At 33.5% G+C, this 13,821-nt stretch overlaps 2 protein-coding genes across 3 annotated transcripts; both read right to left on the bottom strand.

Annotated features, from left to right (window-relative positions):
- Positions 1-739: 739 nt before the first annotated feature.
- On the bottom strand, positions 740-8,089 carry LOC105145094 (uncharacterized). The gene is made up of 5 exons (XM_011054450.2): positions 7,003-8,089; positions 3,459-6,803; positions 1,971-2,827; positions 1,756-1,899; positions 740-1,528 (listed from the first exon to the last, which is right to left on the bottom strand). Exons 1-5 carry the CDS (start codon positions 7,268-7,270, stop codon positions 1,301-1,303), a joined length of 4,842 nt encoding a protein of 1,613 aa, XP_011052752.2. The 5' UTR covers positions 7,271-8,089; the 3' UTR covers positions 740-1,300.
- Positions 8,090-8,225: 136 nt separating this feature from the next.
- Positions 8,226-10,569, bottom strand: Rpp30 (ribonuclease P protein subunit Rpp30). 2 transcript variants are annotated; one of them, XM_011054452.2, is made up of 7 exons: positions 10,040-10,569; positions 9,745-9,953; positions 9,221-9,289; positions 8,962-9,153; positions 8,724-8,791; positions 8,519-8,598; positions 8,226-8,441 (listed from the first exon to the last, which is right to left on the bottom strand). In XM_011054452.2, exons 1-7 carry the CDS (start codon positions 10,146-10,148, stop codon positions 8,332-8,334), a joined length of 837 nt encoding a protein of 278 aa, XP_011052754.1. In that variant the 5' UTR covers positions 10,149-10,569; the 3' UTR covers positions 8,226-8,331. The 2 variants fall into 2 exon arrangements, with proteins under 2 accessions (XP_011052754.1, XP_011052753.1); XM_011054451.2 differs by having other exon boundaries at positions 8,953-9,153; positions 10,040-10,567.
- Positions 10,570-13,821: the final 3,252 nt, after the last annotated feature.

Raw genomic sequence — 13,821 nt, 5'->3', positions numbered from 1 at the left:
AACATTAGCTTTATCAACTCTGATGATAAAAGAAAGTTTGACCGTAAAGTTTTGTGTTTAATAAAACATTAGTATATAATATATATACTATATTAAAAAAAAACAAACTCTGGATTGTTATAATAAAATCTTATTAAATAAAATAATACCAAAAGTAATAATTAACCCAGGTAATCAATAAAGCGATCTTCATTAACTGATGAAAATCTTTTAATGCAGAATCTTTTTAATATTTGGCTGCTTTCCTTTTAGGACACAAATCTTGTTCTATGTATTTTTATTATTCATTAAATAATAAAGCCAAGAAGAATGAGGAATGACGAAAGCAGCCTTAATAAAATGTAATTAACTCCAGAATTTGTTTTTTTAAATATACTACAGAGTTCATAGGTCACTATATAATAATTTAATAAATATAAAACTTTGTGACCAAACTCTCTTAATTGCCTGGACATATTGTTAAGAAAAAAAATGACACAAGTAAAAAATTGATATTTTTAAAATAATAAAAGAAAATAGACTCTAAAATCCTTAAGTTTCAAGCTCGATCAATCTGTGTCTCTTTAGCTTCATTACTTGAATCTCGTGTCTCGAAAACGAACTGCTGAACTTCGTGAAGTAAAATCTGTATAATACTTTCAATATTTTGCTTAATATTTATATGATACTTTCATTAATTTTACTTACACACTAGATTGCAAACAAAAGACTTAGAAAAAAATTTAGACAATAATATTAATTCAGATTGGTCAGCGAAATATATTTTACGATTCATATCACTCTGATCTAACGATATAACTAATTTAACTTCGTTGCTGAACGTGAGCATCGAAGTTAAAAGATCGAATTGTTTTATAAGTAATAGCCGTAACAATGAACGTGGAAATTACATTATATCGCTGATACTTTGCTATCGCACACTACTTTCTTTTTCATATAAAAATAAATTCGATACTGTCCGATGATTGCTCGCATTTAATACAGTTTTTCTTCTTTTACTAAGATATCGCTATGAAATTGAGATTGTTATCAGCAGGCAGAACACACGCGCATTTTCCATAGTTAATAAAATCATTCGGAGAGAGAAAAATTAAACGAGTAGTTTATAGCCATCGGACAGCGATTCCGATTTTTGAGAATGGAAAAAAGAAAACACCTACGACATCATTAACCGTACAAAATGGCTCGTGACTAGAAAAAGTTCTTACGCACAATGTTCTGTAAAGAACGTTACTTTCGCTAATAGTTTTGCTGCAATAATTTAATTTTGAGTTTTTTCATTTTCGACGAAAAGCAACAGTCAGTAGAACGAAGAATCCTCCGCAATGATCGATATACTTTTCTTCGTGCTATCGTAGCGTCCGGCAATCAATTTCTGTCCAGATGTCTTAAATCGCAGCTGCATAGCTGAATCTTCTCCCGGACTGCCGGTAATATTGTCAAAGTCCAAATTGCCAAAATGTTCTTCGAGTAAGTCCTCCAATTTCTTTGAGAGCACCTCAATCTTCTTTATTTGTTCATCATCGTGCTGCAAAAAACATTTGTTTTCTGATACTCTAAAATCTATGCGAATTAAATCGAGAAAAATTCATCTTTTTAAAACTAAATTTCTTTTCAAAAATTTAAATATTAAATTCAATCTAGTTTTGTGAAAATTAAATGATGCAATTTCAAACATCGATTTATTGCATCATATAATTTTTATATGATAATTAAAGAAATAAATTGAATACAAAAAAATTGTCTATTTTTTACCTGATGATCTAATTTCGCGTTGTTAATAATGCGACGAAAATCTTGTACAGCGTGTTCGACTTTATGATAAATCCGATTTTTCAGCTTGTACTCGATAAGCTCAAGAAACATCGGACTCTTAACAATCTTGCAGTAATCTTCCATCTGAAAATAAAAAAAAAATTATCATTTCATCAAATATTATACATATATTGCTTTTTTTCTTTGAAACTAACTATTAATGCGGAAGAAGACTGGCTGTCCTTATTATCGTATGAGAGTGTATATTTGATAATTTTCGCCTCGTCCATCTGCCAGATAGTTCGATGAATCGTCTCTAACTTATTAAATATCAGAGGACTGAGACTCTGTTTTCTCCTGGAACTGCACCACACCGTCCAGCCACGATCGCTCGATTTGCTGGCGCACTTGCCTTCCAAATGTTCTAAATCCTTTTTCTTCCCATGATTTGTTTTCATGGTAGTTGACATATTGTTTACCCTAACAGTGCCGACTTTCATGCACGATCCCTCCTCCAATTGCAGATCATTGCTGTCCGCATTTTTCATCGTTTTCTTGTCGGCCGATTTTCGTGATTTGTGTAGAAGTTGATAGGATTGTACGGGGTCGTTCCTCTGACACTTGCGGCCAGGAATTGGTATTACGGTGGTTACCGATGAATTAGTCGCGCACGACTTCAGCGGCTCTTTCTTTTCAAGGTGTAGGTTGCTTGTTTTCATGGATCTTCGTACCGTTTCAGAATACGTGGCTCTTCCGACGTGACTTTCCAATTCTTTTGTCGACGTTTCGTCGTTCTTCGCGAAAGAACTAGAGACATGCTCACGAGAGAAGATCGCTGGATATTCGCTATCGATTGTCGCATGAGTCTTTATATCTGCATCCGTAGTTAATGACGATGCGAGCTGATCCGGTTTTACATCAATTTCCGAGCTATTCGAAGACTCTAAACTTCGTCGATCTACGTCGTCCCTATGTCGCTTCTGCTTACCGACGATACTCACGTTATTGAGAGTCCTGATCAGCCAGGAATCCGTTTTCACGTTGGTCTTGATACCGAGAGCTGTTGAACATGCTTTTTAGAAAAGGATTGTTTTGCTTATTACTAGGTACCACCTGCAAAAAGATCGCGAGACATTTTTAAGTAGTTTCGATAATCCGAGTAACGAAATACACATGAAATCCTCGCGAGAAAGTTTATTATTTCAATATAATGCTTTACTTTTTTACTCTAATAAAGTAATATAAGTTAATTAGTTCTTTCTCTGGCGAAAACTTTTCTCAGAATTTTAATATGAAGTGGAATTTTTTTTTTAGAGAAGTCTACACTTTTTTCTTGAAATTTTTCATATATGTGAATTATTCTAAAATATTCAAAGGTTTCTTAGATCTTTCTAATTTTTCAAAAAGTAAACTTAATTTTTTTTCAGATTTTATAAGATTTTATCAGAAATTACAGAAATAAAAAATCTTAAAAATCTTAGAATATTTCACTGAAGTATGAAGAATTCTAGATAAAATGTGTAGACTTCTGAAAAATTCCAATTTACAAAAAAAAATGTTCGTAAAAAACTGAGAAATTTTCTAAAAAGTCATAAAGTTATTCAAAAATTTAGAAATTTAAATAATTTAAAAAGTTTATGAAAAATTCTGAGAAAAAATTTCATCAGAATTATCTAAAAAATTTATTTTATAAAGTTCTTTACCATTCTCATCCTCGCGCGACTGAGACACTGAAACTACACTCATGCTAGGCGACAATCTGTACGTGGATTCCGAATCATCCTCTGAGGCTTCATAGGAAGACGCACAGTCAACGTTATCATGCTTTAACGATTTCGGATCACTCTGCTGCGATACGATTGTTAATGCTTCAACAGGATCTTCGTTCTTATCTTCTTTATCGCTGTTACTATCGTTGCAATCGACGTTTTTAGACGTATTACCACAATCCTTTATGTTAAGGGCTTCAAGAAGTATCTCAGCCGAGGCGCACGCTGCTTTCCAGGTGACGTCCTGACGAGTGTCCTGCGACAGAGATTCCGTACGTTTCAAGATTCTAGGTGAACTCTCAAGATTGAACAGAGGCACGGGTAACTGCGAAGCTGGCGGGAACGAAGTCTTTATCAGCGTGGTATTGCCGATGTTGGTGGACAAGGTTGTCGCGTTCGCGTGAGATAAAGGCGTCGATGATGCTGGTATCGATACACTTTTTCCATTATTACCGCACACGTTGTGATGATTGCTCGGATGTACATTGCGAGACGCACTATTGCTTGATCGACGATTAGATCTTCTTTGATGTCTCTTCTTAGGAACATTGTAGCTACCCGGTTTCATATACACTCGCACGTCTTCAGAGCTATCATACTCTTCGGGCGCTTGTTGCACGTGGAAACGATTGCCGATGAAGTTGCCAGCGGCCCAAGGTGTGCTCTGGATGTTCGGCAGATTTTGCAACGCCTGGAACTGCCGATTTGCGTCAAACTGCGGTTGCTTGGCTACAATCATCGAGTACTTGGGCATCTCCTGAATGAATAATCGCGGCGCCAAGTTCTCGTTCGTCCTTGGCTCCTCAAAGGTTGACGTAGCCGCTGGAGGCTGTGCGTTTCGCATGCTGGCGAACCAGGCCGACAAGTTGGCTGCCATTTCCTCGGATTCCTTATCGAATGTCCTTGGTTCGATCTGACTCAGCAGGATCACTTTATTTCTAGGTACAGCCGGGAGTTCTAGTTGTTCAGTTTGCGATTTGACATAAACCGGATTGATATTTGCGTTTTTAACTCCGTAAACCTGTTCGGTGTTACTGCTGCTTCTCGAATTGATATCGGTACTAGGATAAGGCCCGAAAGTGGGATAATTGACTCTATACGTTGGAACACCTGAATTGGCAGTAGAATATGAAGAGTCTGAATGACTGGATAAAGGAAACGTGAAGGATAAACAATTCCGCGCATACAGTCCGCTGTAGTTCATAGGAGTGTTCGTTGCTGACTGTTGAGATCGGATGGATTCGGTGTTATCGATTAATGTCTTATCTTCCGGCGTGTAATCGTGTCTCCTATCTTTCGTTGCGTCCGCGCTGCTTTCCATTACTTTGTTTCTCAGCTGGCAGAATTCGGCGTTCAGTGATTTCTGAGTGAAATTAAATTTCTTGGATAATGCGTCTTTCGTGCGAAGTTTATGACTTCCCAGACTGCCGATGTCGGAATGACATACAGAGACGTTCGGCATGGACTTTGTGGTGTTAATCATGGATGATAAATTCTCAGTAATCGTCCATTTGCTCCGCAATTTGCTTTCTTTAGGATTCGTCGATTGTTGTTCCTGCTGACAGTTGGAATTGTATTGAAAATTACGCAGACTGTTCGTTGGTAACGATGTCGATGTCGCGCTGCATGGTTTTTCCAGCGAAGATTTTCCAAGATTTTGTTGAGAAAAACAGCTCGAAAACAGTGGGACGAAAAGATTGTAGGTCGTATAAAGTGACACGTCGCCTGGAAATGACGATGTCATGTTGCGTTTCTGGTCCATCATTTCTTTATTTTCTCCAAACTTTTGAAAAGTCCGTACTATTTGCTTCAGTAATTCGCACGTGCTCTCTTCCCATGTTTGAAAGCGCGCGATCAACTCAGGATCTAATCTGTCCAGCAAATTAGGAAAATGCTGTTTATTCAAATAGTTATCAAGGCTCAGCCATCCATTGCTAATGCGTAGAAGAGCGTTTATGAGATCGTCGGCAAAAACTCGATCCCCCGCAAAGACCGGAATGCAAGTTGAAGATTTCGTGATCGCCGTCCTGGTGGCAGATGACAGACAAGTTAACCAGCTCCGTTTAGAATCCGTTTGTAAATCTTCAGAATCGAGAACACTTTCAGCCTGAGTGCATCCCCAGTAAGCTGTTTTTCGAATCAACTCTGGATATTGCGATCTGTCGACGCTCGAATCGTCCGTTTGAACGCCTATCGACGTTCTGTTTTCGTACTCGGAGCAGAAATCTATAAACCAGTTCGTCTTGTTAGACATATTGTCGCCTGCACCGTTGAACAACATAGAATCAATCTTGTTGCCAGACTTCGATTCCTCCTTGCCTAAATCGTTCGAAGACGTGGTGTTACACAGAGCAGAGACCATTTTCTCGGCTTCGATGGTGAAGTCAAAGCTATTCGAAGACTCATCAGAGTAATGTTCCTCGTCCGTCTTCGCGACGACAGAGAAAGATTTCTGCAAAGCACACTCGGCAGACTCGAGGCTTCTGTTATTTCCTGTGACAGTTTGCGCGTCGTTTTTGGAAAACGTTTCGGTCTGGGAAGGCCAGCCATTCTCGCTCTGACCGGTTGGAATGACTTGAGACTCGCAGGCATTCGATGTCTTGTCTGCGTTATGCTTGAACGGTGTGAAATCTAATGTAGACGAAGGCTTGTCTCCTCGCGGTGGTGCAAGCATTAAACCAACAGGTGGATTCGAGAAGAGTGGAGAGGACTGCACTGTTGGAAATTGATTGTTGTTGAAGCTAGCTAGGTTGGTATAAGGATTAAGGCTGGCAAGCGGGAAAGACGAGTTGGCGTTGACGGTTTGCAGACTGCAAGTATTTGTAGCCGAAATATTATAGTAGGAATTCTGCATCGAATGCTGTTGCTGCTGCTGCTGCTGCTGCTGCTGCTGCTGCTGCTGCTGCTGCTGCTGTTGCTGCTGCTGTTGCTGTTGCTGAATGTTCTGTCGATCTTGGATGAGACAGAGAGTCTGCATATCGGGCGGCTTAAAATTGAAGGGCTGCGGTAATAGATGTGTCACTCCAGAATTGTTACTGTAATGCTCGTTGTGCAATGGTCCAGCATGGGTGAACGTGGATGATGTTACTAAAAAGGATGTGGTCGATGGAGGAATCGATGCAACGCTGGTAGGTGGTTGATCGAAAAGTACTACAGGTTTTGGATTGTATGAAAGTTGCTGTTGCTGTTGCTGTTGCTGTTGCTGTTGCTGCTGCTGCTGTTGACAATATTGTTGACCGCGGGACGGCTTGTTCTTGGTGTGCCATCGATTGTTTTTACCTGCATTCGCGCAGAATATTTTAATTATCATTTTCGTTTTACATAACATCATTAAAGTTTGCGATTTTTGTATTACTTTCAATGCCGTTTTATTACTGAAAGACTATTTTATGAAATATAATCGAGAAGAATGAAGAAAGAAAGAAGGAACTGATTTATATACGAGATTAGAATATGAACTATAGTCTATCTTTCAGACCTTGAAGTTGTAAATGGGTGGAATTCGGTGAAATAACGTGAGACTGAACGTTCGGATAAACGCACGAAGGATGAAGTGCTGTTCCACACGATTGAAGAGTCACCATTGGGCTACTGACGGGAGCATACAGAATTTGCTGTTGCTGCTGCTGCTGCTGCTGCTGCTGTTGATGATGATAAATGGACGACGTTGTCGATGGGCTTGGGATCGAGGATGACTTGAGATGATGTACGGACGATCGATTTGAACGCGCGGCCGTCGGGCGCATGATCTGTTTGGTCCTTAAATCAAAATTGAATCCTCCACCGTCTCTGAGTCGATGTTAGCAGCTTCTATTAAACGGTAGAATGTAACGGTAGAAAATAACTTTCATGTTATCGGTATCGCAATGCAATTGTCTGAGATATTTATCACGAATTATTCAAACTTAGAAGCAATTGGTTACGTTCTTCGCATTCACACGTCAAATTATATCACTTCATTATATTAACTTCGCGTTGATATTGTATTATATTTAACTTTGTGAAAAAATAATTATTTACTTGAATAAGACCATAACGCTGTTGTGATAATATATATTGCCACCAAAATGCATCACATTAAATGTAATAAAGTTAAGATAATGATAATTAAAAAATCCTTATATATATTTTTTTGAACTCATAGTGATAGTCGTTTATCTAATCGAGATGAACATAGCCGCTGTATCAGCTGTTGATTGAAGCTCATTTAACTTCTTATTAAAAAGAATTTTACTAATTTATAAAAATATCATTATTTTTATTCTATAATGTTTTAAATAAACAAATAGTTAATATATGAAATAATACTGACTCTATAATTTAATCCTATTATTTTACAGTAATATCGATTCTCGGTAAGAGTAGCATATTGGAAGATAGATTATTATGAGTTATCAAAACAATTTTTGTTATTTAAAAAAGATAAATCGTAATATGAGAATCCAGAACAAATGTTATAATTTAATATTGTTAATAGTTTAATATTGTTAATATTGTAACGTTTTATCATTATCAAATAGTAGGATAAGCATGCATACAATGTCTTATAAGAAAAGTACAAAACAGACTAATAGATGGCTCTTCCAGGTAAATTTCGTGCAATTCTAAAAAACGATCGAATACTCAGCAAAAACAATCGCGATGTGCATAAATGATACTGTTGTACTTACAAGAATTATGAAATAGAAATTAGATAATATATATATTTATATAAATATAATTTATTTTAAAAAAACATGTTATTAGCCTGTTAAAAACATTTAATAGAATATATTTTTATTAAATAGAATATAAAAGTTAAATTTTTCTAATTTAGAGACTTTTTTCTTCGTTTCTTTTCTGTTTCTTCATCCTCATTTACATCCGATTTTTTTGCAATCTCCATCGTAAACACTGACTTGCCAAATATCCGCTTTTCTGAAATACATAAAATAATAAATCTTTCTGATTCAGTCTTGTGTAAAATGTGGATTTAATAAATTATGATGACTTACTTGCTTTTAAAAGAAAAAGTTGACATTCGTTTAATATAACTGATTTTATTTTATCTCGTTTCAAACCCAACACAGATCCACTATGCGCCATAATAAAAATTGAATTTAATTATGGATAATATAGTCTATACAACGCTTTTATGCATAATTTCATTAATAAATTTTTATATAAAATTCAGTACATTATACATTAGAAAAAGGATACAGATTTATGATATCGTAAGGACTCCTGATCAAATTCCTATTGTTTGCACCACTGGATATGATTATATTCTGTACATAAAAATAGATTGATTTAACATATTGATAAAATAAGCGTATTTAAAACTGCATTATTACTACAGCAATGCGCAATGAAGTAAAATAGATTTAAATGAGAATTTAATATCTACATATATGTAGTCAATAGCATATTATAATAACTATATACAGACCATGCTTACGCGGCTCATTTGTAATTGATAAGCACGATGAAGAGCTGCTACACGTGTTTCTGGTCTCAAAAGATCTACGTACTGTATTTCAAAATACAGATCTCTTGCTATTGCTTGTCGATATACTTTTCGATTTATTTTTATGCCAGAAATTTCTGGCTTTATCGTAATGAGATCTACTTTTATGGTTTGACAAGCAAACTAAAAATAAAAAATAAAAAAGAGATAAGTTCAATATAAATAAAAAATAAATAAATATATAACTAACCTCCAATATATCTTGCTTGGTTGGGACAAGAGCATATATATCATATTTTCTTAAATTTGGACATTGTGCCTATAATAAAAAAATTACATTTAATACAGCATATTTTATTATTTCAATAGATAAACCTTTTATTTTGAAAATCATGTAACATAGCTTCATATAAATGTTTGTTTTTGATAGATATATTGTAGTAGAAATGTGTCTTAATCTTTAAGCAGGTGAGGTGCTCAAAACATTCCAAATAAATTTTATTCTTACAGTTATATTTTTTAATAGTATGTATAAATTTAAATTATTTATACTCTGAGAATTACTCTGAGAATTATAAGATTAATTAATTTTAAAAATATTGAGTAATATTTTTTATTTTCCTACATCAGAATAAAATTTTTGAGGTAACTGTGGTCATCTACTTACTTAAGTTAATATATCAATACTTTACTTAAATTATGTCAAAATTTAAATTATTTTATCTTTCAAAATAAATGGTTTCACAATACAAATTTTATAATGTAAAGCTATACCAATGTGTGCGCTTTTATAGAACTTGAACAAATAAATGTTAGCCTATTAAGTATACTCAGTTTTCCTTTCCATTTTTCATTCAGTTTTGAAACATCAATTGGATCGGGTACCACACTTGTTACTTGCTTAGTTTCATCCTTCTTTTTTTTATCACTATCCATGGCACTTTCATTTACAGTTTGATTTAATGCCACTGTTCTATAACCCACTAAAGTCAAATAAATTCATAAGAAATATAACGAAAATTAATTTCTAAACAATTCTTCTTATTTTTTACTTTCACATTTAACTTACTTTCATATAATCTCAATAAAATATCATTCAAATTATCTATCTCTCCTTCCGATACATTTACACACAAGTCAAAAAAACCTTTATTTAATTTAAAGGATTCCATTTTCATAAAATCTATATCAATATATGTATAATTACAATATCTACAAATAATAGTTAAACAAGCGTAATGAACAGAAGAAAATCGAGTGTCGTAAGGTAGATTCCAATGTTATAAAGAATATTTATAGTGAAATGCAAGGAATTCAATGTTTATAGAAGTATTCAATGAACACACTGCACGTGTTATACGTGTTGAACACTTCTCCCTATTGTGTGCTGCATCTTAGACATCTTTCTGAATGTATTAAAGCAATCGATATTCGCCAATCATCGTTTTGACAAGTAAAATCTCAAAATTACACAAAAACTAAAGAAAACCATGTAACGATTAAACTACGCAGAATCGTGTATAACAGTATACTACTACAAGTCAGCTGTTCACGTTCACAGCTGTGTGGACTTCCGCCATATTGCTGAGTCATCAGACACATGCGTCGATCAACGCTGAATAAGCGCGCGCGGTTTAGATTTTGTTGTAATTTGAAAATAGGAAATGTGTTCGATAAATGGAATTTCCTTAAAAAAAAAAACATAACTATAAAATGAATTTATGGATAAAAATAGAATGAGAAGGATTATAGAGAACTGACGGTGAAGTTATTAAGACGTCATTCTAATGCAGATCGAATAAAAAATGCAGAGATTAATCATCACGCAAATTATTTATTTGACAAAACTACCTTTTATTCCCTCTGGATGATTATTATTTTGGTTTCTCTTATTCACAACACTCTGGATGATTATTAATCGGAAGTTATATCGTTAGCCACAGCATGCCTTGGGAAAAAAATAAGTTCTTTTTTGTTTACAATTTTTAATTGCCGAAATACTAATTACCTTCGCTATTATATCTTCGATCGAAGGCCGGATACGCTATTTTAAATAAAACTTAATTTGCATAGAGAATAATAATTTGGAACGTATACTTGAATTGATTTCGAGAACTATATAAAGATCGAGTTTATATTCCATGATTTAATACAATCCGAAGTGACTTGTTGGTTGAAACTATTAAATTAGACTTGATCATGATATTTAAATTAGGACTCGTCATAATGATTACCTTCGCAAGTAGTATAGTACGTATTAAATCTTTTCATAGCGCAAAGATATTAAAATTCTTAATAGAAAGTACACAGTTTCGTCATTAACATTAAATTTCAATAAAATAAAATAAAATTTACGCTTCAAATTATGCAACAAGATTACTCCTCTTTTTGACTTCGATTCTAATTTAAAATTAGAAAAGAAGAAAATTCATTAATTAAATATCTTGATTTATAGTTAAAATATGTCAGTGTAATATTTTTTAAAGAAACATTAATTAAATTTTAGTTCATAGTTTAAAAATATCAGTACCTTAATATAAAAAAAATATATTAATTAGATCTTAGCTTACAGTTAAAAAAATATGCTTTAATATTAAAAAAAATATTAGATTAAAAAGTGAATTGAAGAATCTATTCCTAAAATTCACTCTATAAAAGTTAATTAAGTTAGGTCAAGATGGTATATTTTCGAACACGGTAGAATTCTAAATAAAATAAAATAAAATATCTAATTTTAAAGATTCAAGTTTAGTAATCCCTCATCTCATTGTATGGAGGATACTGAAAAGCATCAAATAAAAAAAAAATTAAACTTAAACTTTGAAACTTGGAAATTTTATTTCGTTCAGAATTGTATCATGCTTACAATTGTCATGTTACTCTGTTTATAAGCACACAAGGGATATTCATATGTTCGTCCATACAAGCAGTTATTTTACGTGGATACAGTTATGAAGATCTACGTTATCAGTGGTCGAATAACGATGGAATTCCCGGTGAAGCTGGAAGAGATTATCCGAGTTCCGTGAACACGCTTCATGTACGAATGGAAACAATCAGATTATTACGCCGACCCTGAGACCGACTGTCAAGCATATCACATCTGCCAACGCGGCAGCCATAAGGATTCGTTTCTTTGTCCGAATGGTACGTTATTTAATCAGGAGAGAGACTGGTCTGCACGTGATGGTACATTGTGGATTGCTCCCGCGCGCAAAGTTTCTACTCCATTAACGAGACGATTGCAAAAGCAATGAAGGAAGCTGATAGGTGAGCACGTATTACGTAACGAATTGTTCAAAATACATACTATGTACTGTGCGTTCATATTCGAATATGATTACATAATCAGTATCTCCTTATCTCCCATGATTTAAGCACAAAAAAATGTTACAGCAATATTTTAACATTCCCGCTGAGTCATCTCATAATAAAATGGAGCAATAAATAAGTCATGCGTCCCGTTAATTATAAAATAGGCACACTACTTTCATTCGCACAGGAAAGCAATGAAACTCGGACTCCTTTGCTTTCAGTTTTCACCGTTGCGATTAAGTGGCATCTAAAGATCCGATGGATGTAACATCAATACAGTAATACCGTGTTGATGTAAATTTTACACCCACGTATATATATTAATTTTACTTTCACCGTGCTTAGTATAAAATTTGCTTTAAATATTCATGGAATTTTTATATGTTTAATCTGTATATCTATTTTTTTAAACTTTATATCATTATATGTATACATCACCATATGTCGGTTAATTTTGACACTACATTTGATCACATTAACTTTGATAACTCAAATCTGCGACTATAGTTTTATATTCTAATGACCTATTATTTTATTTTTGAACACCTAATTATCTCTACCATTTGACTATGCACTTCACTCCATATGACAACAGTTTACCGGATTTTTTACTAAAGTAATTTTATAGTTAACTCGACGTATGTAATTACTGTTTAATGATTGTATTAAAGAGGATTCAAAACTAAAGGTTGAAACATTTACATTTTCTTAATTTATATCTTCAGATAATAAATTTTATATACGTAGATTCAATGTTAACTTGCATTGGCATTTTTATTGTGTTTGATTTATATTTAATCTTTGTATCTATTTTTATAACTTTGTATTATTAGATTTATTCATAGACATATATTATATTAATCACTAAACTTTATTCATAATTTTATAAATTCACTAATCGTTATTCATTCTTTTACAAAGACGCATCAGAATAGCTGCTGAAAAGAAGCAGTCCTGGAGTTATCAGCGTGAATTTAATGTTGATCCTGGAATAAGAATTGTCAGAACGAACGATGAGAATGGAACAAAGACAGCACTTTAATTCATCGTAATCAAGATTTGGATTTCTCTAAACAGTTTCCTTATAAAGCACCCATGACATCTGCGCGTCCTAAGTTTAAATCCTTACTGAATCTTTGTTACGGTAATTCCCATTTGCCGAAATCAAATTACAAAATCAGTACTAAATTTGGCAAGCAAGTGATTTCGCAACATTAACCAACGTTTCACCTGTTTGTGTGATTTGTAATTAATAACAGTGTTTCCATATCATTCATAATTAATAAATAAATATTATTAAATTTAATACATAATTATTATACATAATAAATATTATTAACATTTTAAATAAATATTATTAATAAATTGTCTTACTAAAATAAGTAAACATGTGATTTTAATTTTTTGCTATTTTTGAAAAATTTGTATCGTTTATTTATATACGGGATATAATTGATCGAAATATCATTTTTTAAGTTTAACAAAAAATATAATTATCTTGGAAATTACGTTTTAATCCTTAAAGAAATTATTATA

The sequence above is a fragment of the Acromyrmex echinatior genome, chromosome 16 (assembly GCF_024713525.1).
Source record: "Acromyrmex echinatior isolate Ae372 chromosome 16, ASM2471352v2, whole genome shotgun sequence".
Taxonomy (NCBI): domain Eukaryota; kingdom Metazoa; phylum Arthropoda; class Insecta; order Hymenoptera; family Formicidae; genus Acromyrmex; species Acromyrmex echinatior.
The sequence above is the reverse complement of the archived record's forward strand: the minus strand, read 5'-3'. Positions and strand labels throughout refer to the sequence as shown.

Excerpts from the sequence above, each read along its gene's own strand:
- LOC105145094 (XM_011054450.2), bottom strand. The coding sequence starts at position 7,270 with ATGCGCCCGACGGCCGCGCGTTCAAATCGATCGTCCGTACATCATCTC. Across the intron at positions 6,804-7,002 it reads CACCCATTTACAACTTCAAG|GTAAAAACAATCGATGGCAC; the intron begins GTCTGAAAGATA and ends GCGCGAATGCAG. Across the intron at positions 2,828-3,458 it reads GTCGCGCGAGGATGAGAATG|CATGTTCAACAGCTCTCGGT; the intron begins GTAAAGAACTTT and ends TTTTCTAAAAAG.
- Rpp30 (XM_011054451.2), bottom strand. The coding sequence starts at position 10,148 with ATGAAAATGGAATCCTTTAAATTAAATAAAGGTTTTTTTGACTTGTGT. Across the intron at positions 9,954-10,039 it reads TTTATTGAGATTATATGAAA|TGGGTTATAGAACAGTGGCA; the intron begins GTAAGTTAAATG and ends ATTTGACTTTAG. Across the intron at positions 8,442-8,518 it reads ACTTTTTCTTTTAAAAGCAA|AAAAGCGGATATTTGGCAAG; the intron begins GTAAGTCATCAT and ends TATGTATTTCAG.